The sequence below is a fragment of the Pararge aegeria genome, chromosome 17, assembly GCF_905163445.1.
Source record: "Pararge aegeria chromosome 17, ilParAegt1.1, whole genome shotgun sequence".
Classification (NCBI taxonomy): domain Eukaryota; kingdom Metazoa; phylum Arthropoda; class Insecta; order Lepidoptera; family Nymphalidae; genus Pararge; species Pararge aegeria.
This window is the reverse complement of record NC_053196.1, coordinates 2,463,383-2,480,892: the sequence shown is the minus strand read 5'-3', so window position 1 is coordinate 2,480,892 and position 17,510 is coordinate 2,463,383. Positions and strand designations below refer to the sequence as shown.

Below are 17,510 nucleotides of genomic sequence, written 5' to 3'. Positions count from 1 at the left end.
GTTCCAATCGTCGTTTCAGTCAATGGTCTTCTCGCGAAAAGCTTCGACCAACATCTTAAGAACTTTCGCTTGGTTGTTGGATCAAGGGTCGGATACAGAGGGCAGTAGTCCTTGAAACGGCCCGTATTGTGAGGAGGTTCCTCACTCAGGAGCCCTGACCGCCGGTTGCTTGAGCATTCAAAAGCCGCGCAAGCGGATGTTTTTTCTTATAAACTTTTAATAGTGTTTTATTTTTTTGCTCAATTTATTATTACAGTCCAACTACAACAGAATATACTATGAAATAAAATAGCAAGCTGTTCTTTATAGTTTAAGTTTATTTACAATAAAAATATTATTTGTAATATTGCTATCAAAACTTCTTAAAAGCCAGTCAAGTGTATTGATATTTGGAACATCGCAGCAAGATTAAAGAAAAACTAGAAAACTATGGACATACAGTTTTGTTTGTTTTCTATAGTAGTCATAATTGAAGGAAAAGCCGGTGTCTTATTTTGTATACAATCTTTCCATTACTTTTTAACATGCACAATTATGTAAAATATTATTTACATAATTGTATAGTATGATGTAAAAAATCATGCTTGCAATGCTTGAAATCATGAATTATTTACATAATTGTATAACATGTACAATTATGTAAAAGATTATTTACATAATTGTACATGTTATATTTAATATTAATATTTAGTACAAGTTGTTATTACTAGCATTTAATATTTTATTTTATTTAACAATAGTGTTTATCCTGAAATTGGTTAGTTGCCAAAATAAAGATTATTATTGCGTCGCCAGTTCGTTATTCTTCGCTGGAACTCGGCTGACGAGCTTCACGTGTCTTGAATATTATAAGGGCATGTACGCAAAGCGAGTTTAGACGCAGATTGATTTGTGCGTTCCTTCTTCCTTAATGTTAGGCAGCAGTCAACGTGTTAAAGTTATACTATCTATCTATCTTGTAATGAGGCCCGCTTCAGCGGATGCACTTCGATCCTCCAGGATCTTTTGTGCTCGCCCCGTCCTTGTATCCCCTCACCCTAAATAGCTTCAAATATCCACTCTAAGAGTTTGATTGAAGCTTTTAGGTTGGAGGCACAGTAATCCTCTGGTCGTGGATAGGCCAATCCCAAGAGGTCCAACCGCTTTCTAGCCAATCCGTCGCATTCACAAAGTAAATGCTCCATGGACTCGACGTCCTCGTTGCAGGCCCTACATGTAGGGTCATCAATTATGCCCATTTTGAAGCCCGAAGTGTCCTGTTATGGCCGTAGTCTAGTCGCAGTAGTCGTAGTAAGTTATACGAAACGTCTTGTGAAAGATTGAATGTACAACAAATTCTTATAGCGTTAATCATTTGATTGCGTTTGTTAAGAAATTTAACCCAAATGTACGCAAAAGCGAGTTTAGACACGCATATTCAGACATTTGTGCGTTCCTTCATCCTTAAAGTTATATTAAACGTCTTGTGAAAGATTGAATGTACAACACATTTAATCTTATAGCGCTAATCATTTGATTGTGTTTGTTAAGCAATTTAACCCAAACCTCTTGTCTGGATCGATGGGCGCTTTCGGAAGGACTCGGTGTACAAGTTTTGGCTATCTCTATCACCTGATAATAATATCAAGAGTTCAAGTTATATATAGTATTTCTATACATGTTTAAATGAAAAACAACAGATGCCTTGTAGTTCCTATCATTAAAACTAACTATTGTATAGAAGCAGGCGTTACTTTGCGGAAATCCATGATATATTATGAAAATTAAGCTTAATTTGCTATACTCCGCGAAAAGCAGGAGAATCTGTAATTTCTTCAATCCTTATATTCCACACCAAACAGATCTTCGGCAATGTACTTTCACGCACGCTTCGCGCCGAAACCGGAGCATCCACAGAAGATGTTGACTGTCCAAGACTTAACAATTATTCGTTGTAAAATTAGTTTTTGTTTTATGAAAGTATTAAAGTCCACTATGCGCTGCTTCCATATTTGTCACGTACGCTATAAGCCACTGGCCTGCAGTCTCGTTCTCAGTAATTCAACGTGGAAGTCTTCGAACGGAGTTAACTTGGTTATTTTTGGCGTCTCCAGCATAGTTAACTCTATTATGCAATAAAGCTCTTGCAGCGTATTTTTCGCCTTCTGCAGAGCCTGCAAATACAAACGGAAACGTTAAGAGCTCACAGCAAAAGGTTAAGTTTTTCATACTTTTCTTCAAAAAATCCAAAGAATATTTTTCATTGACAGTAGGGAGTCGGAATACTTTTCAGTTTGCGTTTAAAATTAATAATAGTGTTTAGATATAACCATAAAAAATATTTTTTTATTATTTTACAGCGTTTAATGTACACAAAAACAGGCTTTGAAAAATATTTTTTTTTTTAATTTTGCCGCATAAACGGTCTCATCAAACCGCGTGACGTCATCTGTGTGTAAATAAAGCGATCGAGTGAACAGATTGCCTTTTAGAATCTTCTCGGTTGTGTTTAGTACCGCATTATACAAATACAAGTAAAATATTATTTAATGTTCCACAGAATAAGAAAAAAGTGGTTGTTGAATGTTGAAAGTTGGAACTTGGCAAGACCAAATAGCGACGGTATCTTTGCTGCTATTTCGTCTAATTTACTTTTGTGAGGATCAATTCGTTTTTAATTCTTCAATTATTTTCCAGTTTGATTTAGATAAAATAAATTAATCGTAGAAATACGCGCGAAAAACACGTTTCACGTTACGAGCCATTCCTCGGTCTGTTAAATAACGTAAAAAAAACAGTTTCACGATTTAATCCACTTATAAGGCATGGTAAATAAAAACTTGTAAAAAAGGTATAATATACTCACCGACTCAACCTTCGCTTTAACCTCTGGTTTGCTACCGATTTGTTTCCTCAACTGAATCATTTCCTGGGGGGTAAACCCGACTAATTTCGAGAGCACGTCGCTAGTAAAGTCAACATCTAAACAACCTGTACCATCTACAATAGTGCACTTCAAAGTCCAAGCTTCTTTACTGACCAACAACTTTGACAACAACTTCAAAATCTGCCCTTTGACTTTAAAAACTCTACCGACTTTACTCTGTTCACTTAAATCTTGAATCTGTTTTATATATACATATGGTTCCGATGACATAGGAATTTGGTCTTTTTGATTGTCAGAACTAAGTCCATTTTCCCTCGCATCAAAATTTGCTTCCATTTCTCGCAGATATTCCTCGTCTTCGAAACTGATGTCAACATCGTCTGGATAATCATCTACAGTATTTGCAGTTGGAGGTTTCGATTCAAAATTGTTATCATCAGGAAAATGAAACGTATTTGTATTAGTAATAGAGTCCATTTTCAATTTCTTCTCCGGTTTATGTGAACCCTCATCTAATGGACGTTTTACACGACTGTCGCTATACTGAGCTTCAATAGCACTTAGTTCGTCAAAATCTATTTCGTCGTCAGCAAAGTTTGATACTGGTGCGGTTACTCGAGAGTTTGGCCTGGTTTGTTCAAATGTTGGCTCCATCACTGTCTCACTGACAGTAGGTGGCATTTGGGTGTGCGGAGTTGGTATATTCGTGTTCCTTACGTGGTTAAATGTTGAATCTAAGTTCATTTCTGAAACAATAAGGTTAAAACATGTCAAAAAAAAGTTTAACCCTTTTTTGTGGGTTATATTTAGCAAGATAATAGGCATGATGACAGTTACGAAGACTCTCTAATAAATTGTGTTTACCCCTTAAGTATTTATAACTCGTAATAGAGATTTTGTTAATTTCATATCATCTGCATACCCTGTGCATACCCTCTATGCACGCCACTGGAAACTGTTCATTCAAAATTCCTTGTGCATACCCTCTATGCACGCCACTGGAAACTGTTCATTAAAAATTATGACGTCACGTCTATATAAACAAAATAATGTGTCGCTTGAACTTCGAAAATCGCTGCGTATACCAAGTATTTTGTGAGTTAAAACAATCAGTTGCAGTTTTTTTTTTTTATTTAAAATAAACAATCTTTAGCTATGGGACAAGGACTTAAAAAAGCTCCATGCCATTTTGAAGCTAGTAATAAATATAAAATTTGATTTTTAAATTTAACTTAATAAGTTAAAATCAACATCTAAGGATGCTCCGATGTCGCAGCGAAACGTGCGTTATGAATACATTGCCGAAGATCTGTTTGGCGCGGAGCATAAAGATTGAAGAAATTATAAAACACACTGAAATTATAATCATTCAATTGTCCTTAATCTTCATATCAGTATATCATAGAAAACCGCAAAGTTACGTCTGCTTCTATACAATAACTGACTTTAGTAGTGCAGGTGATATTACCTGGCGTCATCGGTAAGCCCAACTTCGCAGAAACGAGGTACGCCTGCGTATTGCCGCTCAGGTCATTCACCTCACCGCCGAGGAGTTCGATTGAGCTCTCTGTCAAGAGGAGCATTCCGCGGCGGCATTCCACTGGACCTAGAAGTATTCATTTAAAGCCTATAAAAGTCCACCGCTGGACTAAAGGGCACTCCCAATGGGGGTTTTACCAATAATCGTTGGGCGCCTGCTGGGCAGACGAATTGGTGATCGCAGTACGTGGTAGTAGTAGCACAGAGGACGCTGCCACCCGTTCTACGTTATTTTCCCCTAGTCGCATCGCATCAACTGTAATCTGATATTCCATCACCACATGGCCAGTGGCTTCTTTAACAAGGTATGCATAAAGAAGGAATGCCATGCAATGCCATAAAATGGTAAAATCCTTCGAATTTATGAGTTACACAAAAATTTTAGGGTAGGCAGTGCTTTTGTGCATGTATGAAGTGCACGCCACTGCACATGGCAATGTATTTAAACAATATTTTGCACTTAATCCATCGCCCATTAAATGATATAAATGTGAAATGTGTATAAGCATAGAATTTAGCTTAATCCCATAGTTTTTTATGACAGAGCTTGTCCAGGGAAGTCATACTGCCATACTTATTTCTGCCGCTATGCAGCATTTGTGGTCTGAAAGGCGTGGTGACCAGTGTAATTACAGGCACATGAGACTTTACAGGGTCGAAATTAGTAGCACATGTCTCTTGCGTACACTGCAAAGTGTTGGTTTATTTATAGGTGATGAGTTTCACTTAACACCTGCCACAGATGGGCCACTTTCTTGGTCTGTCAAATATTGATATATAAATAAGAACTCCATTTTTCCAATAAAGGTTAGAGATAAAATGTTCTGCCCTGACACAACTGGTGTGTCCTAGCGATAACACAATTCATACCAATAAATCAAATATCATTTAATGAAATTTTTATTATATTACTTGGTTTACCTTTTATTAAAACTTTGCATCCCGGTGTAACATCAAGGCGTAAGTTCCTCATTGGCCTGTACTCAATGCCGCTAACTTCCTGCATGCCATCTGTCATATACAACTTTATCATCCTATAAACAGCATAAATAATAATAGGAATTTCAGCAAAGAAACTAAATCAACTAAAAATCTAAAGTTGGTAAGGTTGATGACGGTGAATATGGTTTTTCCATCACTTTTTTATCTCTGGCTAACAAAATATGTATAATAGCAAACATGGGTAAACCTCTCCTTTCTCTTGTTGCCATACATTGGCAGTTGGACAAGTTTTCATTCCATGTCAGTGGATATTGCTGGTTAGACATGAACTGTTTGTATAATATAGTATTAACTTACCTATGACTTGGTATTTTCTCATCATATGTTGTAGTGGCATCAATGTTTTCTGTATTAACTTTTTGTAGTTTCAAATACTGTTGATAAGCTGGTGTACCTGAAGATATTTCCAACAAGGCCATGTTCACATATAAAAAAATATATTATATTTTCTAAAAGCATTTAGAAGAGGCTTTTCTTTAAAACTTGATACACATACTTGTCTGTGTGTTCTTAGAAAAGTGTTTAAAAAGCACCTGACAGGTGATAATTCAATTTAAAATTAATTTATGTCAAATATAAGCACATGTAAGGCATTAAGTACCTTGTGCTTAGTTGGCACAGACAAAAGCCATAAACAAGAATTGAATTGAAGTCTCTATATGTTTGTAGTGACTCTGCTACCAATTTCGACAGCATAGTTTATTGAGAAGAAGCAGGCAAGAAACCCAGCAGTTGCAGCTGTAGATTACAATAATTATTATGTCTAGGGAAAGATGATAGTGAAGCAGTATGCTTCAAGACTCAATCAATCTCTTAGATTAAACCTTAAGAGATATATCAGTAACTTTTCTGTAATAAATGTATCTTATACAAACATCAGCCTGTAACATTATTATTATTTAAGCTCATTATAATGTACAAATATTTACCAATATCGCAAGCAGCATTGATCTGTAACACATATCGTCCATTCAGAGATGTCTTCTGCAACGAGCTGAGGTTTGCGGGCAGTGATCCGGGGCATATGTCGGTCAAATTGTTTAACAACCATTGTTCCTTTGCCTCATTCTGGATCTGTATTATGTCTGTGCAGCCGCTCTCTTCCATGAAATAAGTTACACATCTGTAACAGAACCAAATAGTGTTCCAATTAGTGTAATTGGTTAAGTTGTTTGAGGCTTTAGTTTTTAGACTTTTTGGAACCTTTATAACTTCAATATAATGTACAAAAACATGTCATTATACCTGCTATGTATTATCTTTTTGAGTTTAATGTTTTAGAGGTAAGAGTAGCAGCTTGTTTGCATAAGATTGATTTTTCATCAGAGACACTTAAGTGGAGCATTTTATGCCAGCACTTTAGTGTTTGCAATTTTATTAGATAAGTTTTCAGTAATCATTATCAACCCATTATCACGGGTCTTCGCTTAGAATTAGGTGTGGATTGGAAACTTCACACACATTTCAGAACATTGTATAGGCAGCTTTCAGGCATGTAGATTTTCTTACGATGTTCAAACTGGACTGAGTTTGAACATCGAATCAAGAAAGTGAAGTCGAAGTCCTATCCACTAAGCCTGTATTTCTTTTAGCCCGGTGCCCTGCGTAATTTATAACAGCACCCACCCTGTTATCCAATCTTCATCAGCTAACATGTGATTTGAAGCCAAAAAACTCCGAACAGAGTTCAGTGTAGCAGTTGTAGACATTGTATTGTCCTTTAAGAATATTCAATTCTATAATTTGTTTAGCATTGTTTTACAGGTCACGCCACTTCGCAGTTTGCAAGAATTAACATAATTATGAGTTTATTTCTATTTTCTATATCCTAAATTTATCATAGATTATAGTCTGTGATAAATCGCAAAATGAAAACACAGACTAATAGTCTAAAAACTTAAATTATAGTTTCGTCAAAGAGACAGAGATAGTATAATAAACAGACAGAAATAGAATAAATCCCTAGTGCTGTGAAATAATAACAAGCCAAAATAGCTTGTTATACGCAATCTTTTCACTCGATCGCTTTATTTACGTCCGTTACCCGGCATTTTGAAATATATTTCTAAAGTCTATTTCTGGGTACATTAAACGCTGTAAAAAATATTTTATATGATTCCCTTCTCTTTTCTGGTCTGGTGAGAGCAATCGGGTGGCACTTATTAGCATCCTAGCAATAATAAGTAATAATGTTACACGAAGCGATGTAGCGTTTCGGCATGATGCCGCGTAAAAATCAATTATGTGTGTAATATAATATTACTTATTGTTTCACAAAATAAGAAAAAAATGGTTGAACTTGGCTTGACGTAATAGCGAAGCAATTACTGCAATTTGTCCTTGATTTAAAATTATAAATAAATATGAGTTTTCAAAAATATTTCGTTGTTAAATAATAGAATTACACTTACAATATATGATACGATTTAAAAAAAAAATAATAAGATATGGATGAACATCGTTTCATTTTAATCCTGATTCTACTTTATTTCTACTTGTAATTAATTGTTCTTAGAGCTGTATACTCCAACAAACCGTCAAAGTCAAACACTGATAGGAAAATAAACAGGTCGCGACTTGAAAGTTGGTCTGTGAAAAAAAAACCCTCTAGTCTATGCAATTTTGCGAGTGAACGCAAAAGAGCCCGCTGATTTATTTCACCCATCTCCCTCGTAAATCGACAATAGGCCGATTGACAACAAAACCACTATCCTCGGAGCATTATTTTCATAAATGCTTCCTAAATAAGTGTTGTGAACCGAGAGCCTGTATTCTTGACAAATACAGCGAGGAAAAAATATGAAGAGGCGAAATGCCGAATCCGGCAAGATGCGGCGCCCTATAAAGCGCACAAAAATCACCGAAGGAATCTATGGAAAGTGAGTTTTTAAATGCTTTTTCTGATCAAAAGAACATTAATTATACCCCTGTAACGTTGCATTTGATGAAACTGAAACTAATTCATTTATAAAAGTGAGAATTAAATCCCGGGGGTATAGGAATGTGTGGGTTGTAAACCATCTGGCGTTACGAAGTTTAAATATCTTGGTGGCGGAAAAATAATCAAAAGAAGCAGATAACACGTGTTTGAACACATAATAATGCATTAAGACGGACACAGATGTGCTACAATTTATCTTAACCCAAGTTATGTTATTAATCTACATTTAATAAAGTTGTAGAAAGCTTCAAAATAATTTAAACATACCTCTTGGCATAGCATTAATTTAGATATGTGGTTGTGCTTTGTTGTGGGTTCAGCCTGATTTGTTTTCATTTAAACCTTAAATTTCCCATTTAAAATATCAAAACTCTTTTAACCCTTTTATAATGTTGTTTACTAACAATATCATTAAACATTTCTAATATATATGTTAGTTGTCCAAGGCTGGGCTGCCTGTGGTAACTTTAAAGAAATTCAATTATGTGTATATATTTCAAAAATACTTGCTACTTTTTTAAGAAGATAACTAGTTGTTTGCAATACTTCATAGTTACTTTATATTTATCGAAAATGAATGCAATTAAATTGTGTCTGTTTAACTGTAATAACATTATCTATGCCATAGTCAGAGGCATATACAAGGTTATTGACCAGGATATACATAAAGAAGATGGCATTGAATGGGAAAATACACCTCTAATAAGTGTTAGAAATAAAAGTTTTAGACAGTGCTTTTGTGCATGTTGGCCACTTTTATTAATAAGGCTTTAAGGCTGCAAGCATCAGTTTGTATACAATAAATATATAAATGAATTCAGTACATAAATCATTAGTTAATGTGCAACACTCAAAAAGAATTGTAATTTTAAAACAACATTGCATTATATAATGCAATGTTGTGTATAAATTTCATTTTGTTGGAAATAGCAAGTAAGCGAAGCAAGGCTAGGTTTAGCTAGAAGTAAACAAAAAATGTTCAATTTGACTATCCAATGTTTTTTATTTAATTGTTAACTGAAAAATACAAATCTAAATAAACTGGTCCAAAAATAATCCAATAAGAACTGTTCTAGTTGAGTGAATACTTTTAATCGGTTAGGTGCAAATCAGGTACGGAAATGTCAGTGTAAAATGTTCAGATTCTAGATATGATAAATAATGTAGAATTTGTGACTCTAAAACCAATGTTAAGCCTAATATTTTGCTTTAAGCTGTAATCAACAGACAAATGGTTAATTCATAATCTAAACTATAATAAAGATCTACAAACTATGATCTATGGAACTACTACTCATATTAAAAAAAAATCCTTTTTTGCTATTATTTTGATTGAGGAATTATAGGCTATATTTTAACAGGGTTAAATAGTGGATGCAAGTTTGAACAAGTCTGACATTTTTAAGAAAATTAATAAAGGTTACTAAAAATATTAAAACACATGTTTCAAGAGGTTAAATATTGAAATATAAGATTTTTTTTATGTTAGCTCAGAACTTCCCATGTGGGCCCATTTCAATCAGGCCTACATTGGAGAAGTTGGAGGGTTTAATTTCCTCTGGATTTCTGGAATGTGTCAAATTCTGTGCCAAGTAGAGTGAAGTTTAGAATAGCTAAGAGAAGGAAGAAAAAGTAACACAGGGGATATTTTAAGTAGGAGGCAAATCTTTACAAAAAATGAGACAAACTTAATTCCACAGATTAACCTTACACCTGGTCCATCATGCTGCACCATTATTAATTGTGCTACCCTCCTACTTCCTCAAATTTGACGGGAAAATTATACTTTACTAACACCAAAATGTAGCTAACTGCAGTTCTCGCCGGCCAAATTATTTAATGGGCTATTGACAGAATTTGCTGTTTAAAAGAAGACATACTTTTCGTCATTTTCGGCGGCCACGTTAAGTTCAACATTTTAGGTATTGATAAATATGGTCAAAGATTGAAACCGATAAAATAATTGTATTTCTTATTTACCAAGAAGATCGTAACTCGTAGACTTAGTTTGAGATCTTGGATATTAGAACGATTTTAGTTTTACAGGCGAACGAAAAAAAAATATTTAAAAGCTAAAAATTACTATTGCCCAGAAATGGCCCCTAACGAAAACCTAGCCTCGGTGCCACCTCATAAGCCACTCCCGCTTATGAATTGCGCCTCGTATGCATGCGTTTTGTCCACTAGTCACAATGCTGACAGATTAACTGCCGGCCAATCACGGCTGATCCCGTGCTGTATGACATACAGTAGAACCAATCATGTTTTTAGCCATTGAATTCATAGCGCTAGCGCATATAGGTCCCATTGAAACATCTCGAATGACAATTTGTTAGACAGGACGACCTTTATAATTTTTCCTTTCGACGAGTTTTACCGAAAGGGAATTTTTGAACTCGTAATATGATTGATTATACAACGTGTAAATGAAAACCAAAATAATACTTCAGAGGCTTTAGAGGTACATTTTTACCGTCTCAGTGACTTATCTTTGTAACCGTAACGCTAATAGTTTTTAAGTAAACCATTCCCATAGTTTTTTTCGGAAAGAAATAAGACACAGCCCCTAACATCACATGCAAAAGTAAATTTGAGTGACTTCTGACACTTTATTATTTACGCGTCGCGTAGCGTGGGTACTATGCACGTGTCGGTCTTTTATCTTCAATAGGTCTGGCATAAGTAAACACTTGAATGTTTTGAAAGAGTTTGTAATATATTCTTCTTTTTCATTTAATATTTTTACCGGGTGTTTCCTTATGAAAAATACTTATGCACCCTTCAACAGTATTTCGTAATTCCGTTACACGTTGTAACCTCACGGGTTAATTTGTCAATCTGATAATTCCACAAAAGATTGCTATCTAAATAAAGGCCCAAAACCTCTAAAGTGCTAAATGGTACCACAATAGAATCATATTTAAATGTAAAGGCGGTTAACATTGTTGTAGCTCAGATTATGTTTTGCCTTAACAATAGGCACGCAGAACTATTTCAATAACAATTACAAAATCACATTATGGATTTCAATAATACTAAGTAATCGTTTATACAAAAGGCTGTCAAACTAAGTCTAGATTCCGTCACAGATTGTGCGGAAACTACGTCAACAAAACAATTTATCTGAGCTGGTAAACTTGAACAGCCTGGCCAACAAAAATGTGGTAGTTTTACGTTGGGTTGCAGGGCATGCAGGTCATCGGTAACATCATGGATGGCGCCCTGGCATGGCAAACAGGTCCAGAACCTGTAAGCGGCATACATAAAAGCTTTGTAAAATTGGTCCTCTTTAAATTAAATCCGAAAGATATAGAGAAAAAATTCCAGCTCCAACGTCCATAGATTCCCGAGCTTTGTTGTTGTACCCCGCCCATTGCCACGTTGATAACTCTGGTTCTTCTACGGATCTCCTCATTCCTGATTTGATCACGTAGCGATACTCCAAGCCACCGTCGCCCGCTGAGTTATTCTGAGCTTTCTTATGAAGTCCATAGTTAGAGACCACGTTTCAGAGCCATAGATCAACACCAACACGCACTGTTCTAAGACATTCTTCAGGTATTTGCCTTTGGTGAGGTAAAGCCTTAAGTGAATCTTCTGGATAAAATAGCTTTATAGTGATGAAAGAATGATTGAAATCGGTTCAAATTAAAACACGATTACAAATAAACAAACAAATTTTTCGCCTCTATAATATTATAGTATTTATATGAATTATTTATTTATTAGAAATTAGTACATAAATAATTATGGAACCGGTTTATATTTGAAATACTAGTATTAAATAGTTCGTTTAAAAGTCAACAGTTTGATGCCACTAATAATTAAATCGTCGTTCTTATTGTTAGAACCGACTTCATTATATTACAATTATCCTGTTATGGGAAATGCAATTAACTCTAATGACTACTCTTAAACAGTTACCAAGTACTTAAACGTTTAACTCACGCGCACTATTGGTACCCTGCGGTGTCATCCACTTTAACTTTGGGTTATTTTATTATTTTAGGGGTAAAATTTAATTTTTAGATTTTTTAGAAGACTAAAATGTGGTTTACCCATAGTTGAACGACCTGTCATTTGTTTGTTTACATTTGATCCCAGATATATTGGCCGCACTTTAGTTTGATATAGTCCCAGTTATTTACAAGATACAGGCATCATTATTAGTTTTTTTTTTTGGCATCATCATCATCACATCAACCCATTACCGGCCCACTACAGGGCACGGGTCTCCTCCCACAATGGGGTTAAGGCCGTAGTCCACCACGCTGGCCCAGTGAACTTTACACGCCTTTGAGAACGTTATGTAGAACTCTTAGGCAGGTTTCCTCACGATGTTATCCATCACCGTTGAAGCAAGTGATATTTTAATTCTTTAAAAAACGCACATAACATAGGAACGTAAGAGGTACGTGCTGGGATTCGAACTCGGGCCGAGTGTAGTCGAAGTCCTACCCACTGAGATGTCAACACTTCTGGGTTTTTTTTTAGCATAAAACCTTTTGTTTTTAAATGAAATACATCTATGTTACTAAATCCTAATGGTAATGGTTTACAAAACTTAAAAATCGTCCCTTAGTGTCCCCGCATACGGGCTACTGGCAACAACAACGAAACACAGCCACCGTCAAATTTTCTGGTGAGCAGCAGCGATATGTTCCCGGTGACGCCGCACCGGCGTCAACCAGATGCGGAGACGCCATATAAATTATATGAAAACAGAAATTATATAGAAATCATGACGGTGGCGGGTTTTTTTGGTTGTGAACAGTGGCTCGTGTGCGTGGACTCTGCATTGTGGATTATAGCTATTGAGCGTTATATTTATCGTATCTAATGCAATTCCGCAAAGTCACACTTACTTTACTTCTATCAAATTTTTTTTTTTTGTTCAGGCTGACCAGCACGTATAAAGTGTTCAAACGTACTTTTTCTTATAAATTATAAGGGGATGGTAATTAACTCAAACTATATTTTACTGCTTGCTGATCAGACCATAACTTGAGCCTATCTCTGAGATCAGTAGCCGACCGCACGAGGAATGTCATCAATAGCCTGGACTAAACCCAATGGGAGGGTTTGCCCATAATCACCACGCTGGGTGGGTAGATGGGAGAAGATGGAATTAGTAGCGCATACCAAACTCAGTATCTTCAAAGTAAAATGGACCTAATTTTAGTCGTTTTAGAGTCGTGAATCCTGTAGTTTTGATTTTTGTGTTACAAGCGTTCTGTCAAAATCCCGACTTAAAGAATTGTAGGCCAATGTGAGCTTTAATACAAAGCAGATAAGACTCTCGATTGGGATCGAGCAAATCGTGTACCAAGGCTACATGAGTGCTAAGGTTTGCTGAACGTAAATTTCTGTTTCAGCACTGTACTGTACCTGAAATTTGTAATGCTGTGGGTGGCGGTCGTGATGGTGGACTACATGCTGGAGTTCAGATTCGAATACCTTTGGCCATTTTGGATGATGTTGAGGTCCATCTATGATTCATTTAAATATCATGGAGTTGTAAGTATTCTTTATAGAACACTAGCTAGCGAGCTATTGGGCCCGACGCGACGTCTTCGTTTTTCCTCGTAAACCTTGTGCTGAAGAGTATCCTTTGCCCGTCTCCAGTATACAAGCTATATACAACGTGTAACCGAATTGAGAAATAAATTTGAAGGATGCATAAGTATATGTCACCCTGCAAAAATATTAAATAAATAAATATACTACGACAATACACACATCGCCATCTAGCCCCAAAGTAAGCGTAGCTTGTGTTATGGGTACTAAGATGATTGATGAATAATTATATATAGACATATAGAATATAGAATTATGAGAAATATGAATAGACACTGAAAAAGATTCATGTTCATCACACAAACATTGTATGGTTGTGGGAATCGAACCCCCGGCCTTGGCTCAGGAAGCAGGGTCGCAGGTACGCGACTTGTACCTAATGAAATGACAGGAGTCATATGATTTTAATTTTGCATGTGATTTTAGGGCTGTATCTGATTTCTTTCAGTAAAAACTTTGGCAGTGGTTTACTCAAAAACTATTAGGTTTTCAGTTTCACAGATAAGTCTCAGAGACTTAATGCACGTCTAAACCCTGTGAAGAATGGTTTCAGTTTTCTTTAACACGTTGTATATACAAAGTTTCGCTAAGATCGGTTTAGTTGTGAAGCCATGTTTAGGTAACAAAAGCTATCGTTTTAATCTCCCTGAAACCTTACCCCCAAATGACGGGGAGAGAAACCCCTCCCATTTAGGGGCAAACCATCTCGTTAGGAGAGGCCTTTAATTCAGTTTAATACAGTGGACTGTTATAGGCTATAAATGAATACCTACCGTTTCATCATATTTAAAGGTTTTACTCTTGTTGCAGGCGTTCTCCATATTCTTCATATTCATAGCGTTTATGTCCGACCTCATATGTTACTTCTTCATACCGCTACAGTATATATTCTTCTCAGCCAGTACCTACGTGTGGGTACAGTATGTGTGGTACACATGTGAGTATTGTTTTTTTTTTTAATAGTAGGTAAGCAAGGGTACTACCATCGCTTAAAGCAGTTTTTATTTATATTATTGATGTTTTGTTTCTGAATTATAGTCCTTATTAGTATGAGGTTAAGGTTTGTGAAATAAACTGCCAATTTAAAACAATACTGCTGTAAGCGATGGCTCGGTGCCGCTTTAATTTACCAGTAATTTTTGGTTCATAAATCCGGTGAAATATTGTTCGCTGTCTAACCTTTTTTTAATTTAGTTTGCAAAACTTGACAATCAACTGCTTACTCTTAATATAAACTTTGGCATTATTTGGCATGTGTATACAATTGTGCTTTCTCGATGCGAACATAGTAGCGAATCCGCTCTGTACAAACAGCTGATGTAAAGCAGCTAAAAAAAATTCTTAAAAAAATAGCGCGAATAAAAATACTTAAACAACATTGTTTGTGGTTGGGCAACTTTGAATTAGTAATTTTGCTAACCGGGTTATGTCACTTTAAAAAAAACGCGATGCAGAAAAAAATTTATATGATTTTCGCGATCTTTTCTACCAATATTTTGTATTATGTTGTGTGTTTGCATTGTAGTGTGATAACGACTGCCCCATGAGGTACCTTTGCATCGTCTGAGTCTTATACAAGACTGTAGTGTAAGATTCAGACGATGGATATAAACATGGGTTTGTTTCAAAATACCCACCTGCACAATGTTATGAACATTGGCTGTGAATCAAATATAATTTTAATTATTTATTCATTAATAAAATAAAAATTAGTAGCACAGGCCGTCGTTACTTACCACCGACAAAGAGGTGCCGCTAAGCGATTTGGCGTTCCGGTACGGTGTCGCGTAGAAACCTATTTGAGGTACTGGTTAAATACAGCTGCCATACTTTCTAATAGGCTAGCCCAGCCCGCTACCATCTTAGACTGCATTATGCTTTACCAGTACGGTTAGCATGGAGAGGAGACAATTATCTCCCCGGAGAAAGGATAAAAATTTATCTCCTCCCACAGCTTTATCAACTCTCAGAGCGCTGGCGCACAGTACACAAGTCGAAATAATATCCAAATAATAAACGGGGCTAAACTTCGCCTATTCCATGTTCTCGTGGTTAAGCAGGTGTTCACGATAAATATATCCTTTGTCAGCACGGCTAGCATATGCAGGAGACAAAATATCCAAAATATCCCCTGACAAGGTATATAATTAACGTGTCCACCTGCTCAAGCACGCGAACATGGAATGTGAGACCCCGTTTATTTATTTATTCGTAATCAACAGCGTTACAATAAAAATATATTTATAAATAGTTTCACTTAAATCTAAGGCCACAAAGATTACATAAACATAGCATTTTGAAATAGCACGGTCTCGGATTTAGTAACATAAAAGTGTGAACAAGACGTAAAGAAACAAAGAAAACTATTAAGACTAATCGATCAAAAAACGATCAAATTAAAAATTTATTCGTCGCAGCATGTGAAAAAACACATAATTGTGTGTGCGTGCGTGCTTGCTTTTATTGCACATTCATTATTTCGATAATATTTCAACTTGTGCGCCAGTGCTCTGAGAGTTAATAAAGCTGTGGGAGAAGATAAATTGTTATCCTTTCCCATGGGAGATAATTGTCTCCTGCTCACGCTAGCCGTGCAGGGGATATAATTGGTGGATATCAATTTTGTTTCCCGCCTGTGCCTTAGCCCTGCTGCTGGTGAGAGTGCAGTCAAGGGCTAAATTTTAGGTCATGTCTCGTTGTCTTAATGCGGATTGTGACGATAATTGTGACGATGATGGTGTCGATGATTTAAATGATGTTTGTGATATGTCGTGGTCACCAGTCGCAGACAAGGGCGTGTGTATGCCGACGGTGGCGCTGTGCTGCCTGGTCGTGTACACGGAGGGCGCGCTGCGAGCGCGTACCGGCCCGCTGGAGCTGTGGCGGCCGCTCGCCGCGCACTGTCTCGGATACCCGACCCTGTCGCTCGGCTTCGGCGTTAAGGTACGACACTGACTGACTAAACACCATACCGAGTAACGTAAGAATCCCGTTACCCACCTTATCCCTTCATCAGTAGCCTTTATGAGTCCTCCGCTAGACTAAAGGCCTCGTCCATCGGGAGGGTTGGCCGATAATACCGTGCTGGGCAGACGGGTTGTTAATCGCAGTATATGGTAGTAGTAGCAAGGAGGACGCTGCTTGTGCTCCGTTATGTTCCCTTAGTCGCCTCGTACGACACACGCGGGAAGAGGAGGGGGGACGACAACTGTATTCTGATCTGCCGTCACCACACTCCATACTAATACCGTAATGACAATTTGTGACGTCAAGCTGCTTTTCTGTGTTCCGGTCTGAAGGGCGTGCTTGTCGGTTAAATTACAGGCACATAAGGCTGAAATCCTACGCCTAAGGTAGATGGATCTATATAGGGAAATACGTACGAAGCGCTTTTCATCGACGTACCGCTAAGGTTTGTAACGCGCTTCCGGCATCGATGTTTCCTAATACATACAATTTGAATGCCCTCAAGGCAAGAGTGAATAGCCATTTTCTAGGCAAGTGCGTTCCAATTCAGACCGCATCATTGCTTTACATCTGGCATGATAGTTGTCAAGCGCAAGCCTATCTTGAATAAAAAATAAA

The 17,510-nt window shown here is 36.7% G+C and overlaps 2 protein-coding genes across 4 annotated transcripts in view; one reads left to right on the top strand and one right to left on the bottom strand.

Moving 5' to 3' along the window:
• Window positions 1-1,894: 1,894 nt before the first annotated feature.
• LOC120631191 (recQ-mediated genome instability protein 1-like) lies at window positions 1,895-7,250 on the bottom strand. The gene is made up of 7 exons (XM_039900670.1): window positions 7,034-7,250; window positions 6,337-6,530; window positions 5,705-5,801; window positions 5,327-5,439; window positions 4,335-4,472; window positions 2,846-3,612; window positions 1,895-2,153 (listed from the first exon to the last, which is right to left on the bottom strand). The coding sequence occupies exons 1-7, from the start codon at window positions 7,114-7,116 to the stop codon at window positions 2,004-2,006; spliced, it is 1,542 nt and encodes a 513-aa protein (XP_039756604.1). The 5' UTR covers window positions 7,117-7,250; the 3' UTR covers window positions 1,895-2,003.
• Window positions 7,251-8,046: 796 nt separating this feature from the next.
• Window positions 8,047-17,510, top strand: part of LOC120630892 (macoilin-2) — a 34,203-nt gene continuing 24,739 nt past the window's right edge. For all 3 annotated transcript variants that reach the window (XM_039900227.1, XM_039900228.1, XM_039900226.1), the window contains exons 1-4: window positions 8,047-8,286; window positions 13,724-13,865; window positions 14,736-14,862; window positions 16,708-16,868. In XM_039900227.1, the coding sequence (XP_039756161.1) occupies window positions 8,207-8,286; window positions 13,724-13,865; window positions 14,736-14,862; window positions 16,708-16,868 (510 nt within the window). In that variant the 5' untranslated portion in view covers window positions 8,047-8,206. The remainder of the gene's footprint in view (window positions 8,287-13,723; window positions 13,866-14,735; window positions 14,863-16,707; window positions 16,869-17,510) is intronic.